General features: G+C 46.9%; 2 protein-coding genes across 7 annotated transcripts in view; one reads left to right on the top strand and one right to left on the bottom strand.

The window, feature by feature from the left end:
- The window catches only part of NTN5 (netrin 5), a 42268-nt gene extending 40046 nt beyond the window's left edge, over nucleotides 1-2222 (top strand). For all 4 annotated transcript variants that reach the window (XM_079951098.1, XM_079951097.1, XM_079951099.1 and 1 more), the window contains 3 exons: nucleotides 823-876; nucleotides 976-1056; nucleotides 1889-2222. In XM_079951098.1, coding sequence (XP_079807224.1) covers nucleotides 823-876; nucleotides 976-1056; nucleotides 1889-2217 — 464 coding nt within the window. In that variant the 3' untranslated portion in view covers nucleotides 2218-2222. The remainder of the gene's footprint in view (nucleotides 1-822; nucleotides 877-975; nucleotides 1057-1888) is intronic.
- Nucleotides 2223-2646: 424 nt separating this feature from the next.
- Nucleotides 2647-14554, bottom strand: LOC307201759 (sulfotransferase 2B1-like). Of its 3 annotated transcripts, none has more exons than XM_079951164.1 (8): nucleotides 14477-14554; nucleotides 12242-12345; nucleotides 8793-8940; nucleotides 8135-8343; nucleotides 6382-6508; nucleotides 5185-5279; nucleotides 4862-5042; nucleotides 2647-4714 (listed from the first exon to the last, which is right to left on the bottom strand). In XM_079951164.1, exons 3-8 carry the CDS (start codon nucleotides 8935-8937, stop codon nucleotides 4575-4577), a joined length of 897 nt encoding a protein of 298 aa, XP_079807290.1. In that variant the 5' UTR covers nucleotides 8938-8940; nucleotides 12242-12345; nucleotides 14477-14554; the 3' UTR covers nucleotides 2647-4574. The 3 variants fall into 3 exon arrangements, with proteins under 3 accessions (XP_079807290.1, XP_079807289.1, XP_079807291.1); XM_079951163.1 differs by having other exon boundaries at nucleotides 8793-8947; XM_079951165.1 differs by lacking the exons at nucleotides 12242-12345; nucleotides 14477-14554 and having other exon boundaries at nucleotides 8135-8405; nucleotides 8793-8848.
- Nucleotides 14555-18077: the final 3523 nt, after the last annotated feature.

The raw sequence follows: 18077 nt of genomic DNA on the forward strand, positions 1-18077 counted from the left end.
GGATTCTTTGGGGCAAGCCCTGACTGTTTAAAGGGGTATGGTGCAGCTTTAAATGTATAATGCAGAAGAAGAAGAATATCCTGCCAATGGTGGTGAACGGAAAGCCCCTCCAATAACCTTTCCATCACTGTTCTGGAATGAGAAGGTGCTTTGAGAGGCTCTGCCTCCAAGTAGTTGCTAAAACAGGAAATGAGGTCATAGCTGTGGAAGCACATGTGTTCCAGAAAACCTTTGATCTTTTATCTTTCTGCAGGCGATGCTATATCAGGAAATAACTTCATAGGTAGTGTAAAGATCCCATCTGTAATGGAACTGATGCTGAAGCCTGTGAGATAGCCAGGCTCTGGCCTTCCAGCAGTGCCATTCAATTCGGGTGTGGGTGATTCATTACTACTACTAATAATAATAATATTCTCTTGAGGTCTCATGTGCAATACCGAGGGTGGTCAGCATCAGTTTGGGTGGGGAGGGTGTGGGTGACACCCAGTCAAAACATGGAATCCAGCGTAGAGCTGAGGAATACTGTGAGTGACAAGTTCTTCATCATTCTGTAATCAAAAGCAGAATAACTGATCTAAAAACAAGTTGGTGCAGCTAGACTTAGCTGTGCAAATGCCGTGCATTTAAAGCACATGGCTGCCCCCAAATAATCCCGAGAAACTATAGTTTACCCCTCCCAGAGCTGCACTTCACAGAACATTTAACAAACTACAGTTCCCAGAATTCTTGTCTCACCAAGTTTTTCTCTCTTCTGGGCGAGGAATGTTCTTTACTTTAGAAAATCAAAATCGAATGGCTTCTTCTATATCTTCCCTCCCACAGGGATCCAGGAAGTGATGACAACGACAGTCACCCCGCCACAGGAGTGGAATGCAGGTGAGAAGAAATGAGTGGGGAGGGAAGCGAAATTTTATTTTGCTGGAAGGTTGATTTGGGAGGTGGTTTTACACCAGCCTAACCTGATCCATTCAATAGGTACTGAATGTCAGACCCACTGTAAGCCACCGCGAGGACGGGTCCAGATGAACCTGAGGAACTACTGCAAAAAGGATTACGGTAATTCACACTCGTGTCTGAAACCGCAGCTCCCCACACCCTTTCAGTTCTCTGCCACCACTGTGTGAAGTTGTTCTTTACAAAGGAGCGAAAAGGAGGTTGAACCCAGAAGCGATGCCAGAGACCTCTGACATAGCTCATTGGGTAGAGCATCAGACTCTCAATCTCAGGTTCGTGGGTTCAAAGCCCATGTTGGGCAAAAGATTCCTACATGGCAGGGGGGGGTGGGCCCTTCCAACTCTACAATTCTGTAATTCACCTTTTCTCTCCCCCCCCCCAAAAAAAAACCCCAGCCAGGAAGCCCTAGGGCCATGAACTATCCTAACTGTAGGAAAGATTATAGTTTTGAAATGGGAAACCCTGGAAAACCCCACCTTTAAAGGAAAATGTAAGGTGAGATGTGCAGGCTTGTTCATGACATAGTTCCCACTATCTGCACATCATTGCTGGAAGCACAAGCCTTCTGGAAAGTATTGGGGTTTTTTTTTTGCAAGGGATGACATGCCCAGCAATGACATCACAGGCTTGAAAATGGGGGCCAGGAGACGCTCCATCTTCTGGGGAGGGAAGAACACAACAACTTACAAAGGGGGTGAAAGGTCCCATGTTCAATCCCAGGCATCTCCAGGTAGGGCCAGGAATGGTCCTCTGCCTGAATCCCTGGAGAGTGACAGCCAATCAGTGTAGACAATACTGATGGAGGTGAACCAATCGTCTCACTCAGTATAAGCCTTGTCCTTGTGTGTGTGACGCCATAGCTGCAGGGCAACACCATGCAACCGTTTGTTGCGACTTCCCAAGGGTCATTTCTTCCTTTTTCTGCCCCTGCCAGTTCTCCGTGCACAACTGTTGTCCATGGAGAAGTCGGGCACGTGGTGGCAGTTCACGGCCTCGGTCCTCACCGTCTACCGCCAGCGCCGAGTGCCCATTCGGCGGGGCGAGCAGCCGCTCTGGGTGCCTGAGCAGGACCTGGCATGCCGCTGCCTCCACCTCCAAGTCGGCAAATCTTACCTGGTGATTGGCAACGATGAGGAGTCGCCCGACCCTGCCCGGTTAATCCTCGACAAAAACAGCCTGGCCCTGCCTTGGAGGGACGCCTGGGCGCACAAACTGCGCAGTTTCCAGCAGCAAAGCAGGCGTGGGAAATGCAGACTCAGCTGAATCAGCACAGTGGGGGGGAGGGGCAGGGAGGTGGGCAGAAGGAAAACAGAGTGAGGGAATGGGGGGGGGACGACAAAACGGTGCATTTAGTGATACCCCTCCACTTCCCTTGCTGTTAGAGAGCATAAGGGAAACATTTGGATTCTGAAGTGTTAGTTTTGAGGACGTATAGGCCTCTCTTGCCTCCTCCATCCTCTCCTGTGTGGCAAATAAGGAATGCTTGAAAAGAAGCCGACGCCTGTGAATCCCAAGGCAAACCTGATCTGCGCCTGTCGAACTGAAAATGTGCAGAATGGAGCCTAATTATCCCACCGCACGTGTCTGAAATTTACGACGCAGTTCTCCACTCAAATAATAAATAAATAAATCCCAACATGCATATTTCAAGATAAAGATGCTTTTAGAAATAATGTACATGGAGATAAATGGTGTATTTAAATACGTATTTTGTGTGGGGTTGGTTTGTTTCTTTCAGTTGCAGGTTAGTGTGGAAATGAGGATGGAACAGACTTGCAAATGAACACATAAATTGGACATGCGTGTATGTCCATCAGCAGAGGGAAAGTGCCACCCCTTTGAGGGGGGAGGGGCTGAGGAACTTCATTTTCACAATGCGTTTCGGAGATCAGCATCCCTATCTTGCTGTCATGTCTACCAGGTGGTTTGCTCTGAGTCGGTGGAGAAGGGAGATACGTTTCAGGTTGGGTGTTGTTGATGCGCTGTAGCAGTGGATCTACTTATTGCTTTCTGGCGGCAAAGCTCTTGCCAGATTGCGAAACTTGCTCACAGGCAGGGGAAAGGCATATCATGTGTTTGTGGCAGGGTAGGAGCATGCATCTGTTTCTCCCTCGCAACAGCCCCCCTCGGTGATGCACAAGCAAGCAAATGCTAAAGTTTGTGCTCTTGGGAGCTACTAGTAATATTACAAATGAATAAAGGAAAATGCAGCCTACGTTCCTCGCGGACTTAACTAAGAACTCATTCTCGGGCGCTCCTCTTCAGAAGCAAGCCCCTCGGAGGGCAAAGGGACTTCCTCCCAGGCAAATCTGCTCCTACCTGCCTGTGCCTCTCCCTTACTTCCACCTTGTCTCTTGCATGCAGGTACCCTGGATGCTGGGGAAGGCACAAGCCACCCCACCCACATTGCAGCAATGGCGGCACACGGGCTCAGACTCTTAGCTAGCAAAGCAGCTTGAGTGCCTGCTCCGAGCTGCTGCCTGAGAAGCAGTAGGATTAAAAAAGAATAAGCAGAGCTTTCTGCGAGTTCAAGGAGTGCAGAAAGAGGATGGCGCTTTGCTTACTGACTAACGCAGCTAACAACGCAGTCTCAAGAAGAAGGCCCCAATGAGTGTAAAAGGACTTCCTCCCAGGTCAGGCCTGCCAGAACGGAGAGAGATACTCGCCTGGAAATGTGTAGCAGCAGCAATTAAAGATATACGAGGCAAGGAGTGTTGAGGTTTGGTGGCAGCGGCAGAGGAGGAGACCTAAAAATCATGATAGGGCAAACACAGCATAGCGGCATGTACTTGATTTAGGAAGCCTTTTTGCATTGCTATTGGTTAGTGGAAAAGTAGTTTCTTGCTTCAGGTTGGCAGATGTGTCACTGGGCAGTAGAAACATGCGCTTCCTGTCAAAAAATGAAGGAGGGAGCAACCCATGGTACAAGGCGAGCTTTGAGGCAGTGCAGATGAGCTCATAGTGCCACATTGTCCTTGTCTAAAACAACTACACCATCTAGTGGACAGTTGGGACAGCTATTGCTGCTTTATTAGTTTGGGGAGGCAAAATTTTATAACCGGTCGCGACTGCAAATAAAACAAAAGTCACCTGCAAGAGGAAAGGCAGACAAAACTGGCAAAAACAAATGTTCTTTTGTAGTAAAGAGAGGCACAGGATTAGTGTGACACAGCAGCAAAAGAACACAAGAGAACTCCTTGCCTGGGGAACAAAATCTAGCATGTGAAGGGAAAGGGAAAGGTCTGACCCTTTGTCCCTGAAAGGCTAACTTTCTAAATGCAGGAAGCATTTTATTTTGTGGGGGATGACTCAGACACACAACATCACCACCACCACTGCAGCTTGATATGATACAATCCAAGAAAAGGTTAATTCTTCCAGTTGTACAAGCTAGCCCTCTGCTTTCTATCAGAGTGAAGAGCTCCTACTGTTCATTGCTCAAAGCATAAACCTGCACTGGAATCCTCAGTAGTGCTGATAGCTGGGACTCCTATATTATGTGAGAAGTGAATGGTAGCTTTTGTGTTAAAAAGAGTAAGCTGGTTCTCATAACAAAGGCTGGTGTATAAGGACGTTAGAACAGGGGAAATTCTGTGCCTAACGTTTTCCTCTCTGAAAGCTTAAGGTTCCTGGTGGATTTCAGTTTGGAGTTCATCCCAAGGAAATCTGATCCCTGCGTCTTTCATCTTCTCCTGGTAGAGATGATGGAATGCAGCACTCTGCTCTGAAGTGAAATGATTTTTCCAATCTCCAGAAATCCCTGCAAAAAAAAAAAAAAAGGTGCGATGGGGAATATGAGAGAGCTGGAGGGATCTTTTACTCTAGACGTACCACCTCCTCAAATATTGAATTACAAGTAGTCCTGCCAAAGAACTCCCCCTCCCCAGCTTTCAGGAGTTTTTTTTACCTTTCCTGAGGAAGGGGCTGATCTTTTGGTTCATAATATCCTCAGGGATGAGGCTATAGTTCACCATCTTGTTTCCCTTCATGACTTCAAAAGAGGCATTCTCCACCACGGAGTCAACAGCAGGCACATCTAAGTCCTTGCCCAGGAACTGGCAGATGCGGAGAACGCTGCCCCGTAAGTCCTGAGAAGGGGAGATAGCGAGGGTTGGAAGGAGATAGACTGCCAGGGCCTCAGAGTAGCCTAGAATGGCTTATGGGTCTGACCTGAGAGAGGACCAGGGGTTGAAGACCAAAGAAACCTGTTTTTTTTTCTTAATAATTCACCTTCAGCAATTCATCATAGGTCAGAAGGAGAAAGTTTGCCTGGTCTTTGTAGGCCAGCCAGCTCTTGACATGATCGAACCAGGAGCCAAAGAGAACTAAAGAGAAACAGAGAGGGGATTTGTTTTGTGGTTTTAAAGAGAAGCAGCAGCAGCAGCAGCAGCATGAAAAAAATGAAGATTAAATTTAAAAAGATGCAATCCTACACACAGTCACTTGGAAGCAAGCACTATCAGTTTCGGTGAGACTTAAGAGGAAACTTTCATAGGATTGTTCTTTTGCTGTCTACAATATTGTCCACCAGGAGCCACAGTTTCAAACGAAGATTCAGGCATATATGGAAATAAGTGAATGAGAGAGATTGAAAGCTGCTAATTCATCCTTCTCCATCTGGTTGTTTTGAACTACAATACCCATCATCCCTGAACATTGGCCATGCTGGCTGAGGCTAATGGGAGCTGTAGTCCAAAACATCTGGAAGACACCAGGTTGGGGGAAGGTGATCTAAGTGAATCTATTTTTAACCAACAGCAAAATGTTAAGAACCTGCACAACTCAGTTGCAGAGGGGAGTTATGTGCTTTGGGGGGGGGGAGGGATCTCTCTCTGTGTGTGTGTGTGTGTGTGGTCACACCACACCGACTTGTGGCCACACCCACCATTGCTACCCTTCTTTTAATTGGTTCCAGATTAAGCGGGTTTGACAGGTTGGAAGTGAAACAGACCAATCAGACTTACGGATTGCATCTTTCACTTCGTTTGTAGGTGAGCAATGCGAATTACTAGGAAATCAAGACTATTGGCAGGATTGCCATGTGATATTGAACAGAGCCAAAGGCCACAGCGTAGGGACAATGTGTGGGTCCAGCCTGCCCTCAGCCAGCCCCCTTCCACCTGCCTCCTTATTAACAACCAGTCCAGGAGGTGACACTGGCTGGCAACTTCTTCCTTAGTCTCAGTGCTGCCTTTGTTGATTTCAACAGAGAGGAGGGTGGGGACAAAACCAGAATTAACTTGATCTAGCTATTGTTGGCTCTGGCTCTGCCTGCTATTGCTGCTAGTGCCACCTGCTGTCAGCCTCCCAGCCTTTCGACCAAGCAGCCCCAGCGGGGACCCAGGCTATGCCGCTTGTGACCCCTGACCCCTCCTACCAAATGTCAGGTCCCACTGCCCTTCCCAGAAAACCCACACACTCATGTACCTTCCCCTGAAACAAATTTCCTGATGAATTCCCCAAAATCCTCCTCGTGCTCCAGAAATGAAGCCATCTTGGTGTAATAAAAGAGCGAGACACAGACGTCCTTGGGGTCGCGGACGGTGTAAATGGCCTGGAAAAGAAAGTTTTGTCAGGCGTTGGGATAACTCTGCCAATGGCTCTTCCACATGCTGCAAGGCAGGTTCTCTCCTAGGGAGGCAGGAAGGGTCACCAGCAGCGAAGAAAACACCTCCCTTCCCAGGGGGTCATGAAGAAACTACCCCTATGGAGCTCTTCTGACGATTAGGGCAACTCAATAGTCTCTGTGATTATGTCGATTATTATTATTAGAATTATATACTGCCCTTCATCAAAAGATCTCAGTTCTACCCCATGCACTGATTGGTTCCCTAGCATTGACAATGGCACCATGCTGTTGGCTATTTGGCAGTATGGTAGCGCTGCAGAGAGCTTGCTGGGGAGACCATGCATTAAAAAGAAAGGGACTCAAAAATAACTTAAGCAAGGTTTTAATTACAAAAAACAAAAACTCCTTATACACTAAATACATTAACAACAAACCAGACCCAACCACCAACCCAACCCCCAGGGTAATGGGAGAGCTAGGTGCTGCTCCTTATATACTACATGCAAATGCTGACACACCTTAATCAATGCAACTCGGCAGCACCTGCTATGTTTCACAGCTGTAAAGCTGGGTCTCGTTATCTTGCTCTGGCCCTTGCTCTGGCCCCTTAAAGACATACACATTAGGTGGAACAATGATGAACCTTTACATTTAAAGTAACCATTCAACACATGCCCCTTCCAATAATAATAATAATACGGTCATACCTCTTCATGATACGATTTTTCAGGTTGCGTTCTGCGGTGACCCAGAAGTACCAGAAAGGGTTACTTCTGGGTTTCGCCACTCGCGCATGCGCAGAAGCGCAAAATGATGTCACAAGCATGTGCAGAAGCATGTGCAAAAACAGTTTGAAACAACTTACAATAATGGAAATAAGGTGAGTACTAAAGCATACATCTCAGGTGTCAAAGGGCAGGGTAAAGCATAACTTAGGAGGTCTCCCTGGCCACCACCCTCTGAGCTTCTTCTTTTAAAAAATATATTTTTATTAAATATTTCTTAGTTTACAAAAATACGTGCATTGTCTCTTTTTCCAAGTTGTGTTTTCTACAGATCAGTTTCATTTGTTGTGAGACATTAGTGTTACATACAGTGTTGGGTTAGGAAGAAAAGAGGGGGAAAGAAGGGGAGGGAGGAATGATAACAGCCTTATTAGAAAAACTAACCAATAAACTGAAACTGACGTGGGGACAAATAGAAGAAGACACCTTCACCCCGGTATGGCTCCTCTTTGTCACATCCACAGCCCAAGAAGACGACAACAAGAATCCGCCGACAGCATATGAATCAATCTGGCTAAGCTGATCCAAACACACACACACATACCCCCCCCCCACAAAAACAAATCTCACTACAGCCAGCCAAAGACAACCAACCACACCTTAGGGCTTAGGCCACCCCAACCTCTCTCACCACCAAGTAAATAAAACAAGTAAATAGTAAGAGAACCCACACATGTGACGCTGAACACAAAACCCCACATATACACTAAGTGGAAGAATAGAAGCATTGCCACCCGACCCGACCCTCTGAGCTTCTGAGGAAACTGGGGTGACCAAGAGAGCCCCCTCCTCTGGACCTTAGCACCCAAGAAGGTCCTAGACTCACCTTAGCCTGTGAGGTGAAGAACGATTCTGGAAAGATTGCTGCAGGTAAGTGAGAGGTTATGAGGCGGGGACAGGTTTGGTTCTCCAGGTATTTCAACGCTGTCACCTGTTCAATCCAGGGCACCCGTTCCCAGCAGGGTAGTGACCGTGAGAGAGTGGGATCCCCATTGCTGTGGATCAAGGTGAGGATTTCCTTCATCCAAGTTGTTCCTAGGAGAGGACGAGAGATGAGCACCCTCTTGGCCTCTCCCCAAGGGAGTAACAGAGGGCATCTGCAGACGGGATTTTGAAATAAAAAGGAGCTATCCAGGTTAGTTTGCATCACCTCTCCTGTCCCCGTAACAGCTTGAGATGCAGCACAGTTCAACGGGTGCTGCTTTTTGAAAAGCTGCGCCTGTTGAATTTCTGCCTGTCCCGCAGCTGTTCAGAGTAAGAAACAGCCTTAACAAAGGGGGGGGTGTTTTCCTGTGGAAGAGCACTAGCTGGGATCTGAGTATCTTCTAGATTCAAATAGAAAGAGTGGGGTAGACAAAAATGAGTGGATAGAGTTTGTCAGTCCACAAACTCCAGCCAGGGGTGTGGTGTGGTGTTGTGTTGTGTTGTGTTGTGTTGTGTTGTGTTGTGTTGTGTTGTGTTGTGTGTGCTTTCAAATGGCTCACCAGATTTTGGATACGTGATGTTGAAGACGTCGCTGTCTTGCACCTGGAAGCTCCGATGGGCATACCGAACGCTGTCTTCACTGTGCACCAGAGCGGGGAGGGTTATTCCACCGTACTCTATGGAGTGTGGAACCCGCCTGGCCATGGTCTTGGGATTGCGGGGAAGAGGTTGAAAAGAAGAAGACGCAAACGTGCACTTATTTAATTGTCACATTTATTTAATTGCCGCATTTATTTATTTCATGATTGCATGCTTTAATCTGATTTCAGTTCCTCGCTCATTTTAATATTGTTAATATTTCCCCTACTGTTTTTTACTGATGATTTGACTGCTATGTCCTTTTTGCAAACCGCTTTGAGGTTTTGTTTTCTTATGGTCTTCCTGTGCTTAGGGAAACGGTGAGTGGAAAACATGAAGCAATTCATCCGGGCAGAGTCAAACCCTGGTTCCATGCCCCTACATTTACCCCTCTGGATAGCTCAGTTGGTGGAGCATGAGGCTCTTAATCTCAAGGTCATGGGTTGGGCAGGAGAGTCCTGCACTGCAGGGGGCTGGGCTAGATGACCCTTGTGGTCCCTTCCAACTCTACTACTCTATGATTCTATATCCTGACTGCTTCTCCAAGCTGGTGGCTTACATGGTCTACCCCCTCTCCATTTTATCCTCACAACAATCCTGTGAGGTAGGTCAAGAAGCTGCAAGGCGGCAACTCTTCCAAGTGAGCTTCATGGCCAAGTGAAGACTCGAACCCTGGTCTCTCAGGTCCTAGTTTCACACTCTTAATCATTACACCATACTGCCTTTCTGTATGAATCTGGCCTAAAGGTCAGAGCCTGTAAAGTCCCTACAGCCCTTTATTGTTTATTGAGTTGTTTTACTTGGGAAACTTGTGATTCATAAAGTCAACTAAGTGGGTATTGTGACCCACAACTCGGGTACCATGAACAGCAGAGGATTCTGATGGTGGGTGAGGGTCAGATTATTCCAGGGAGCAGGAGAGGGGACTGTCAGTATCCCCTGCCAGCATCCCCTGACTCAGGGAGGGAGTTCTCTGCAGTACCGCTACCTCCCCATCTTCAAAGAAACCACAGAAATGAGACGAGGGCCCTTTAACCATCCAGGGGGGTGGAGCCTACCATCACCCAGGTCTGGTCAGCCTATAGGGGGCTTCAGTTGCCTCCAGCTATCTGCAGGGGCAACATCTCTGTTGGTTCATTTTACAGTGGTACCTTGGTTCTCAAACTTGATCCGTTCCGGAAGTCCGTTCCAAAACCAAAACGTTCTAAAACCAAGGCATGCTTTCCCATAGAAAGTAATGCAAAATGGATTAATCCGTTCCAGACTTTTAAAAACAGCCCCTAAAACAGCAATTTAGCATGAATTTTACTATCTAACAAGCCCATTGATCCATAAAATGAAAGCAATAAACAATGTACTGCAGTCACACATCAATCAATCAGTAGCTGAACTGGATTCCACACAGTCACAAAAAAGCCACAAAAACAGAAACGCAAAATAAATAGCAAAAACAGACAGACCTCAGCATAACACTCAAAACAAAAGTGTGGCACTCAAATCGGAAGTATAACACTCAAAACGGAGCACATTCAGCTTCCGAAAAATGTTCACAAACTGGAACACTTACTTCCGAGTTTGCAGTGTTTGGGTTCCAAGTTGTTTGAGTACCAAGGCGTTTGAGAACCAAGGTACCACTGTATAGGGAGCTGGCCACGGTCCTGCAGGCAAAAGACATCTTGTGAGCCTCAACTTCCCACTGAACTGAACAGTACTGCTTAGGAACACATGGAGCAGCTTTGCACCAAACCAGACCATGGGTCCATCTAGCTTAGTACTGTCTACACTGGCTGGTAGTGGCTCTCCAGGGTTTCAGGCAGGAGTCCTTAAACCCACCACATGGAGTTGCTGGGGATTGAACCTGGGACCTCGTGCATGAAAAGCTGATGCTCTAACACCTTGCAGCTTCATCAGCTGGGGTTCCCACTTGTTTACTGGCAGGGGGGGGCTCCTGGCTGGCGCAGAGTTGCCACACTTGCTGAGGAGGAGGAAAGCAGGGGCAAAAAGAAGCACACAGGTCTTGGGGTCTGCTGACCTGTGCCAGAGGCCTAACAATCCTGCAAAAGTCGAAGCTCTAACCCAGGCATAGGCAAACTTGGCCCTCCAGCTGTTTTGGGACTACAATTCCCATCATCCCTGACCACTGGTCCTGTTGGCTAGGGATCATGGGACTTGTAGTCCCAAAACATCTGGAGGGCCAAGTTTGCCTATGCCTGGTTTAAGGAATCAAAAATAAATGTTCACAAATACACAGGGTGGATGCAAATGCACAGGTACATAGACCATATTCTGAAATGGTGCAGGTAAGCAATCCTGAAGCAATTTTGACTCTCCTAAATGACCCCAAATATTTCCCTGTGGTAGAAGGAAGTGTTGGATATTCTCTCTGTGTGAGAGAATCATTTGTTCCAGAAACAGAGAAGAACAGAGAAGAAGTTTCAAGAAGCAGCTGAAGGCTGAGATTATTTTGTCTATGCAAGGACACTTTCTGTGGGAACTGTTCTTTGGACGTGCGCAGTGTGCCAAGCAAATGTTCTCCCACATTTCCCCATCACTTTCCTTACTGCAAAATTACTGGGTTGGGAGAGGGTTGTTGCCCAAGAGCTCCAAAGCAACTCTGGTGGTGAATTGCAAACTGAATTTGCCAGGATGGCACTGAATCCTGCTGGAAAACAGCATTAGTCTGACAGTGCCCCCGCTGAACTAACTGAGATAAAAGCTGAACTTTTTAACTTGGGCTGAGGCTTGGGCTTAACATTCCCATTTATATGTTGCATTTAATAACCTAAACTGAGCTTGACCCAAAAGCCCATTTGAAACTGACTCAGGAGCAGGGAGTGGGAGCAGCAAGGAAGATCAACTCTGAGCTTTCAACAGTTAGGATCACATACCCTCCAACATTTCTCTGATGAAAATAGGGACATCCTATTCCATAATGATGCCGGTGATGATTATGATATAGTATTTACACCCTGCCCATCTGCCTGGGTTGCCCCAGCCACTCTGGGTGGCTTCCAACATATATAAAAAACATAACAAAACATTAAACATTTTTAAAATTCCTACAGGGCTACCTTCAGATGTCTTCTAAATGTTGTATAGTTACTTATCTCCTTGGCTCGGGGATTGCATAACCATATCCTCCAACATTTCTCTGATAAAAATAGGGATGTCCTAAGGAAAAGCTTAGGACATTCCAGGATCAAATCAGAAACTGGGATGGCTTTGTAAACCCTGGAGCGTCCCTGGAAAATAGGGACACTTGGAGGGTCTGGGATGATGGTCAAAGGAGGGGAAGGGGAGACAGCTGTTTGCGAAGGCTTCTCTATTTGATCAAGCCTTTGCATTTTCAATAGGAGGAGAAAACACTCACCTGTTGCTTCTCCTTTCAGAGGCCCAGATCCCCAGCAGCAGAACCTGCTTTACCGACTCCTGGTAGCATGATCTCTGCAGAGGGGCGGAAATCCAGGCCACTCACTGAAAGACACACAAAAGGAGACTTTGTTCTTTGTGGAGGGAAGGCTAGAGGGAGGCAGCAGAGCAAAACCAAGGCCACATATTTTGATAGGCAGCTCTCCTTTGCCTCATAGGAATAAAAAAGTAATCCAGACATATGTGACCATATGTCTCCACCACAGCCAGCTCCTATCCTCACACCGCTTCCTTCTTAATCATTGAAAAATAATTGTGTGTGTGTGTGCGTTCTCAGTTGTTCTTCTTGGCCGCGAAAGGCTATGCATGTACAATGCATCTGTCTTGTAAAGAAGGCTTGGTGCCCTGACTCCCACCTGCAGCCTAGCCCCCAAACCTCCTATAGAGCTCTCCCCTTCCAAAGAACTAAGAAGTTCTGAATTTCCACTCCTTATCTGGAAAACGTTACTGGTGAAACCAGGAATCCTGACTTCACCTAAGTCCGGGTGAGTGTGAATCCTTTTTACTGCCTGAGGGCTCATTCCCATCTGGGTCATGTTTTAATTTGTATATCATTCATTCATTCATTCCCCATGCCACACATAATTTTATACACTTCTATCATATTGCCTCTTACTGGTCTTTTCTCTAAACTAAAAAACAACAACCCTACTTTCATCTGAAAACCACTTCCCTACAAATTCTCCTCATCGGATTTAGTTCTGCTCTCCAGAACAACAAAAAACAAGTCTGCTCTATCTTCTGCATGACAACCCTTAGTTGAAGACGGCGATTGTGTTTCCGCTGAAGCATAGTTTACAGTTCAAATGGCACACTGCACTATGGTTACACTAAAGCGAGGGGGGAAGCTTCTGATCTTCATACCGGAGCAACAGGGGAATGTGCACAAAGTGGGGCAAGAAGGCTGGGCTCATGTCCCTAATGCTAAACCATGGAGAGCATTCACACATTCAGCAGAGATCCCTCAGGTGCTAAGTAACCAAACAAAGACTAAATCAAGAGTAAACCCCCCCCCCCCCCCCAGAATGTGAAGGCAGTGAGAGATTTTACTTTCTTGGGCTCCATGATCACTGCAGCCACAAAATTAAAAGACGCCTGCTTCTTGGAAGAAAAGCAATGACAAACCTAGACAGCATCTTTAAAAGCAGAGACATCACCTTGCCAACAAAGGTCCGTATAGTCAAAGCTATAGTTTTCCCAGTAGTGATGTATGGAAGTGAGAGCTGGACCATAAAGAAGGCTGATCACCGAAGAATTGGTGCTTTTGAATTATGGTGCTGAAGGAGACTCTCGAGAGTCCCATGGACTGCAAGAAGATCCAACCTCTCCATTTTGAAGGAAATCAGCCCTGAGTGCTCACTGGAAGGACAGATCCTGAAGCTGAGGCTCCAATACTTTGGCCACCTCATGAGAAGAGAAGACTCCTTGGAAAAGACCCTGATGTTGGGAAAGATGGAGGGCACAAGGAGAAGGGGACAACAGAGGATGAGATGGTGGCACAGTGTTCTCGAAGCTACCAACATGAGTTTGACCAAACTGCGGGAGGCAGTGGAAGACAGAAGTGCCTGGCGTGCTCTGGTCCATGGGGTCACGAAGAGTCGGCCATGACTAAACAACAACAAAGTTCACATCTAGTTACATCTCTGCTCCTCTGAGGCTACTTCCTACATCCATTCCCCTAAAAGAAAACTTACTCCCTGCAGCCATTCCCCGTTCCTCTTGCCTGGACTCCCTTGCCTTTAATAGCTGCAGAATATGGAGCAATTCAACAGGTGCTGCTGCTGCTGCTACTGCTCTCCCCCACCCCGCTGTTTTATGGCGATGCATTTGAATAAACTGGCTGCATTTCTGCTTGTTGTGCAGCAGCTAAAACCACAGGCACTCTGCCAGGAATAAACAGTTGGCAACCCTTGTCCACTTTTCATTTAACGGTCTATTAGAGCACTCAACCTGCCTGGCTTTCAGAAAACCCAGGAGTTCTCCCAGCTTTCATCTTTATTGTAAACTGCCCCCCTCTCTCTGAGGGTCTTCCTCCCCACCCACCCCATTTTGGCCCACTGCACATAATGATTTCCTCCAGAAAAAGTCAACTAGGCGGTGTTTTCTCTCCTCTCTGTTACAGCTCAGCATCTCAGACTCCGTGAGTTCTCTCTGCCCTCCCCTTCCCATAACCTACTAAATTTCACTTCATCCCCAGTGGACCCAGGAGTCCTGATTTTGCAATAACCAATCCAAGGAGGGCAGTGCTGGGCGGGACTTCCCTCTGAATAAACTTGCAAGCGTTGCCTCCTTTGCCAGGGGAGCCTTCGCCGTTAAGGTGGCACCGCGGAGATGCCCCTCGGATCTCGTCATTTCCCAGCCAGAGGAGGTGCCCAGCTTGGCCGGTTGCCAGAATGAGAGGATGCGAAGCCAGGGAATGAGTGGAGGGAAGTCTGTCTCCCTGAGAGCCATCCAAAGTCACATCTCACCCTGAAGGTGCCCAGGGGGCTCCTTTTCAGGAAATTTATGCAGGGCGTAAATCTAATCTACGAGGATGGTTGGTGCTCCAGGCTTTGCCTCTGGGTGTGATCCAGCTGTTTTTGGACTACAACCCCCATCATCCCCTACAAGGAGGCGCTGGCAGGGGATCATGGGAGTTGTAGTCCAAAACAGCTGGAAGGCACACAGTGGGCAAAGGCTGCCCTAAAAGAATCATTAGAGGCCTGCAGCAAAAACAAACATAAGCTGTTCTGGTTTAAAGCAGTACAGAGGTACCTCAGGTTACAGATGCTTCAGGTTACAGACTCCACTAACCCAGAAATAGTACCTTGGGTTAAGAACTTTGCTTCAGGATGAGAGCAGAAATCGCGTGGCGGCAGCAGGAGGCCCCATTAGCTAAAGTGGTACCTTAGGTTAAGACTAGTTTCAGGTTAAGAACAGACCTCCAGAACAAATTAAGTTCTTAACCCGAGGTTACCACTGCATGTGAAATTCAGACCCCAACACTTTTTAGACTTGCCACTTTTCAGAGTTGAGGGATAGCTCAGTCAGAGCAGCAGACTCTTATTCTGAGTGTCGTGGGTTTGAGCCCCGTGTCGGGTGAAAGATTCCTGCACTGCAGGAGGTGGGCCTAGATACGGCCCTCACGGTCCCTTCCAGCTCTACAAGTCTGTGAATCAGAGGTGAAGTTCTTTCTGGCATGGAACTATGTGGAGGGGAAAGCTTTGCCCTTCTTAACTGGTGTCCTTCCTTTCCTCCAACCACTGATGGTCACTGCCTGGCCTACTACTCCCTCCCCTTTCTTCAGCCCATCAGTGGTTTTTCTGGCCTTCTGCACAGCCCTGGGCTTTCCTTTCTCTCCTCAGAGACTGGCTGCACACGTCCTGTGACTGAACCGCAGCCTTCCCTTCAGGCATGGCCAAACTTGGCCCTCCAGCTGTTTTGGGACTACAATTCCCACCATCCTTGACCACTACTCTTGTTAGCTAGGGATGAGGGGAGTCGTAGTCCCAAAACAGCTGGAGGGCCAAGCTTGGCCATGCCTGCCTGAGCTGCTGCTGAGTCACAGGAGTTCAGCCAGTTGGTGTCAGACTATTCATTGCCTCCGGGGCAGTTCAAGGACAGCTTATGAACCTCCTTGATCCTTGCAAATAGTTGCTAGGATCCTGGCAGAGTTCAGATCCTCCCTTCTTCCAGGCCCAGAACTGGAGGCTTGAATGATCCCTGGTCAGGAAACTCCATTGGGTCTAATTTAAGCTTTAAAGTACAGAGAGGGGGGCAAACATGGACAAATCAAATGCCCTGTCCCTGGAAAGTTTCTTGTACCTAATTTGTCCACTGCAAGCTCGGTTGGCTGGAGTGTGGTGTTGATAACGCCAACTGCAGGTTCGAATCCCATAAGGGACAACTGCATATTCCTGCTTGGCAGGGGGTTGGACTAGATGGTCCTTCAGGGCCCCTTCCAACTCTGTGATTCTATTATTCTAAGGTGCCATCTTCCTATCAAACAGGCATCTATTTTGTCAATCTTTTTTTTTTTTTTAATGATTCACAGATGGTTCTTCCTTCTGAATATTTTTATTGGGTTTGGGGTTTTTTAAAATGTCAATACAAACATTTACAAATTAAAAGTACAGTACCCTGGGCACATAGTAAACAATACATGATTTGGGTTTTTTGCAACATGGTATGGTTTTATTTCATTTACAAATGAAATGGTTGGGCAGTTCCACAATCTGGATTCTATGAAAATATACTCAGTCAGGCATGGGTGTAGCCAGAATTTTTTGGGGGGGGGCTTCAAATTTGTATTGTTTTTTATTGATTTAAGGGAGGCAACTGCCCCCCTGGCCCCCTTGGCTACGCCCATGCAGTCAGGTGTATGATTATTTTCAAATATATATATATATAAATTTTTTAAAAGCATACAGCTGGCTGAATATATCTTCACATTTATTATGACAAACTGAGAAGAGAGAGCACAGGAAGCAATGCTTTTATCTTTATTTTTATTTCACTGTCAAGCCTGTACATGCATATATATATTTAAGTTTGACAGTTTAATTGTTTACACAAGGAAGTCTTGTAATAATATTCTTTTCCTCTCTGCAACAATGCTGTATGTTATTTATGTTTCTTCTTTCCCCCTCTTTATATCTTATCCATCTTCCTTATAATTTGAGATCTTAATAAAAATAATTTGGAAAGAATGCAAACACATACAGTAAACAGTGGCGTGTTAACAAGAGTCCTTGAGGTACGTAAAGCGGACATATCAGCCTCCTACAATAAAGAGATTTACATCAAAATGTGTTGTGTCATTTGTGTCCTCACAGTATTTAAGAGCACATTTTACTAGGGAAGATTAAAAGGGTGGAACCTGCATATATCAGCTCCATAAAACAATCTCCATAAAACAATCTGAGTCAACGGCAGACGTAACAGAATGCCATCCCTCCTTACGACAGAAAAGGCCACCATATACCAGCAATTTCAATTTTGCCTTTTTTTAGCAGTTTGCCTTGGTACTTACGTGATACTATTATGCCGAACTTTCCGACAGAACCATGTCCCATTTTTTGTCTAACCAACCATTCATGGAGAATCCTGATGTTTTCCAATGGCTAGCCTGATTCCATTGATGGTTCAATCTCCAGATTAGGCTGATGGTGTTATGGGAATATAAGACCTTGATTAGCAGCCAATTTCCTGGCAGACCATTTTGAGAAGAGCATGGGAAACAGGGAACTGGCTGTTCACCCTCTGTTGGCAAATGTGGGTCTGCCAGCAACTTCTGTTGCTGCGGTTGCCCCTTTTCCTACAGATGCCCCTTTCTACAATATCCTTTTGGATTGTTCTAGATCAGTCTCTGGATCCCCCATGGAGCCCATCATCTCTGGGCCAGCTGGGGCTGATGGGAGTTGCTCTCCAAAATACCTGGAGGGCACCAGGTTAGGGAAGATGTCCCAGGTTGTCAACTAGTGGGCAGGGAAACTAGCAAGGCCAGATTTGGCCCAGGGTTTGCCAGCTGCTGACTGATAGTCTGAAGGCAAGCAAGTGCACTGGAAGCTGGTCTGTTGGGGCAACTGAGAGGCTGCCCCACCAAACTCGGTCTGGCCTCAGTCAGCCGCCTCCTGCCTGCCTTCTTTCCTCAACCTACACACGGTGACTTTGCCTATCCCCTTCCTCCTCCTTAGTCTCAGGGTAGCCCTTCTAGAACTTAGAAGGATGGGGACAAAACTGGAATCAGCTTACTCTGCTGGTGATTGGTTCTGTCTTAAGGACCCAAGAAGACCATG

The sequence above is a fragment of the Podarcis cretensis genome (genome assembly GCF_951804945.1).
Source record: "Podarcis cretensis genome assembly, chromosome: 13".
NCBI classification, from domain to species: domain Eukaryota; kingdom Metazoa; phylum Chordata; class Lepidosauria; order Squamata; family Lacertidae; genus Podarcis; species Podarcis cretensis.

What these genes read in the sequence shown, in the direction of transcription:
- LOC307201759 (XM_079951164.1), bottom strand. Translation starts at nt 8,937, where the DNA reads ATGGCCAGGCGGGTTCCACACTCCATAGAGTACGGTGGAATAACCCTC. An exon ending in GAAATTTGTTTCAGGGGAAG is followed by an intron (nt 5,280 to 6,381) that starts GTACATGAGTGT and finishes GTTTCTCTTTAG; the next exon opens with TTCTCTTTGGCTCCTGGTTC. An exon ending in CAGCCCCTTCCTCAGGAAAG is followed by an intron (nt 4,715 to 4,861) that starts GTAAAAAAAACT and finishes TTTTTTTTGCAG; the next exon opens with GGATTTCTGGAGATTGGAAA.